At 43.5% G+C, this 3,401-nt stretch overlaps 1 protein-coding gene across 1 annotated transcript; it reads right to left on the minus strand.

The window, feature by feature from the left end:
- Nucleotides 1-262: 262 nt before the first annotated feature.
- On the minus strand, nucleotides 263-2,539 carry LOC131619278 (uncharacterized). Its single transcript, XM_058890391.1, has 2 exons — nucleotides 1,159-2,539; nucleotides 263-750 (listed from the first exon to the last, which is right to left on the minus strand). Exons 1-2 carry the CDS (start codon nucleotides 2,537-2,539, stop codon nucleotides 263-265), a joined length of 1,869 nt encoding a protein of 622 aa, XP_058746374.1.
- Nucleotides 2,540-3,401: the final 862 nt, after the last annotated feature.

Genomic DNA, 3,401 nt, shown 5'->3' on the forward strand with positions numbered 1-3,401 from the left:
CCTTATTAGCTTTACCGGGCTGGTACTTCAAATCAAAGTCAAAGTCCTTCAAGTACTCCATCCATCTCCTTTGACGCATGTTAAGTTCCTTCTGATCAAAGAGATACTTCAAACTCTTGTGATCACTAAACATCTCAAAGTAAACTCCATACAAATAATGTCGTCACACCTTGAGCGCGAACACAATTGCAGCGAGTTCGAGGTCATGAGTAGGATAATTCTCTTCATGAGATCTCAGCTGTCTAGATGCATAAGCTACAACCTACCCATCTTGCATCAACACTCCACCTAAACCTTTCTTAGAAGCATCACAAAAAACTTCATAAGATCGGTTTGGATCTGGGATCACCAACACTAGAGCAGTAGTCAGTTTCTCCTTGAGCTTCTGAAAACTCTTCTCACATTCTGAATTCCATTTGAATGAAACTTCCTTCCTTGTAAGTCTGGTCAAAGGTAATGCCAATTTGGAAAAGCCCATAATGAACCTTCGATAGTAACCTGCCAAGCCTAGGAAACTACGAACTTCAATTGCATTCTTAGGTCGTTCCCGATTTATCACTGCTTCTACCTTTGAAGGGTCTACAGCTACGCTGCCGCCAGATATGACATGTCCAAGAAACTTAACTTCGGACATCCAGAACTCACACTTACTAAACTTCGCAAACAACTGCTTTTCTCTAAGAACCGACAACATAATCCTCAAATGCTCCATGTGCTCTTCAATAGTCCGAGAGTAGATCAAGATGTCATCTATGAAGATTACCACGAACTAATCCAAATATGGTTGAAACACCCGGTTCATGTAATCCATAAAGACAGCAGGGGCATTGGTTACCCCGAATGGCATAACCAAGAACTCATAATGATCGTATCTCGTCCTAAAAGCAGTCTTAGATACATCTGAACTCTTAACCCGAATCTGATGATATCCCAACCTGAGGTCAATCTTCGAGAACACACAGGCTCCTTTCAATTGATCCAGGAGGTCATCAATCCGCGGTAGAGGATACTTGTTATTTATGGTTACCTTGTTCAACTGACGATAGTCGATGCATAAACGCATACTACCGTCCTTCTTCTTTACCAACAAAACTGGGGCTCCCCATGGAGAAACACTAGGACGAATGAAGTGTTTCGCCAACAACTTTTCTAGCTGACTTTTCAACTCCCTTAGCTCTGCAGGAGACATTCGATAAGGGGCAATCGAAACTGGAGCGGTACCCGGAACAAGATCAATAGAGAATTCAACTTCCCTTTTCGGCGGAAGAGAAGTAACATCCCCAGGAAATACATCGGAAAATTCACACACAACCAGAATCTCCAATACACTCTCCTTGTCCTTGGAGTCCAACGTAAGAACAAAAAGGAAAGACTTCTCTTGAGTAAAAAGGTAGTTGACCATGTTAATCGTACCTTCAAGGAGATGTTCAATGGCATCGGTTGATGTAGTCTCCACAGCAAGGATGAAGATAGTCTTCTCTTTACAACCGATGTACACCGAGTTAGCTGACAACCAGTCCATTCCCAGCACTACATCGATCTTCTTAAGCGGTAGACAAATAAGGTCAATCAGGAATCTACGACCATTGAAGGTAATAGAACACTCCCTACAAATTTCCCGAGCTTCCACTACATCGTCCGTAGCCGACGAGATAATCATAGGATTAGGAAGAAGACTCGTCTTAAAACCAAGCCTCCGCACACAAGGATAAGAAATAAAAGAATGTGTTGCTCCACAATCAACTAGCACAAACAAGGACTGATCATTAACATAACACGTACCAGCAACAAAATTAGTGTTTCCTTGGGCCTTCCTAGCGTCCAAGGTGTAAACACGACCTTTAGCCTTCTCAAGAACATTTGGGGCAGTACAATCCCTCGCATAATGCCCTGGTTGATGGCACTTGTAACAATTTCCAAAATCCGGCCTACAATTCCCATGATGCTTCTTGTTGCACTTGCCACACCAAGGAGGTTGAGTTAAGTTACCATCATGTTTTTGTTTCTTCACCGCTGGAGAAGTACGGGGTTTCAAATGCTGTCCCGACCTTCCATGATCCCTACGAACCGGCCTGTTCTGCTCTTTTTCCTCTTGGAGCCTCTTCAATGTGTTCTCAGCAACATAGCATTGTCTCAGACATTCAGCATAAGTGGTAAACTCCCTTTGAGACACACTGTGTACAATATCGGCATTCAGCCCCATGAGGAACTGATCAATCTTCCACAACTCATCTGGTGCATAAGCTGCTTGTCCGAAATAGGCAGCCATGTCCTCAAACTTCTCAGCATATTCAGATACCGACATGTTGCCTTGTTTGAAGGACTGAAACTCACGCTCTTTCAAAGCACGCACACTGTTGGGGTAGTACTTCTCCAAGAAAGCTGTCTTGAAATGTTGCCAATCCTTTGGAATCCCTCGGTTAGTGAAATACGTAGATTCCGTATTCCACCATCTAACTGCCGGTCCTTTCATCTTTTGAGCCGTAGAGATTACCTTTTCTTCTTCAGTACACTGGATAGCCTGAAATATCATCTCCATGCCATACAACTAATCATGAGCAATAACTGGATCCAAGCCACCCAAGAACTCTGGCGGATCCATCCGAAAGAAGGCACGAAAGTCAGGACCTGCTGCAGCCTGAGGAGTAGGAGCAGGAGCAGTTGGTTGTTGCCCTTGCATGCCTTGCATCATCTGCATCATCATCTGATTCTGCTGTTGCATCTGTTGCATTATCTGCACCCAAGGCACAACCGCATTCTCAATTTCAGGCTCAGTCTCCACATTCCTCGTCCTGGGCCTTCCGGGACCTCTGCGTTGTTCAGCCATCTTCCTGTTTGTCCTACACACAGAATCAAGTTGATCAGGTTTAATGCCATAAGTAAGACATAAGGAATCATGCCAACACTACACATATGAGGCAGAATTATGCTGACTTATGATGTTTTGTGGCAAAGATGAGAATCGACCTGCTCTGATACCAACTGTAACACCCCATACATACATTGCCTAGGATATACGTATATGGCATTAAAATGGTACTCGAAAATCACTAACATAAGCAGCGGAATAGATAATGTATAAGTACAAGTACAAAAGCCCAAACTGTCATGGCCAAAATACATGAGTTCCAACTGGTACAAATACATATCCATAGTACAAAAAATGGAGATACAAAAGATCATAGACTACGACGGAATGCATTGCCAAGAAACATCAACTCGAAGCTAAGTCATCTTACCCTTGCCTCGATCCTGCCTCGAACCACCTGTGAAAAGAATAATTGGAATGGAGTGAGATTACTAAATCTCAGTGAGTCTCCCTATCTTACGGGTTCACTCAGTTCTACAGGGAACATGCAATCAGCGGAATCACCGGGAATCCAGGTTACCTCACGGTTAGG

The sequence above is a fragment of the Vicia villosa genome, linkage group LG7 (genome assembly GCF_029867415.1).
Source record: "Vicia villosa cultivar HV-30 ecotype Madison, WI linkage group LG7, Vvil1.0, whole genome shotgun sequence".
NCBI classification, from domain to species: Eukaryota; Viridiplantae; Streptophyta; class Magnoliopsida; order Fabales; family Fabaceae; genus Vicia; species Vicia villosa.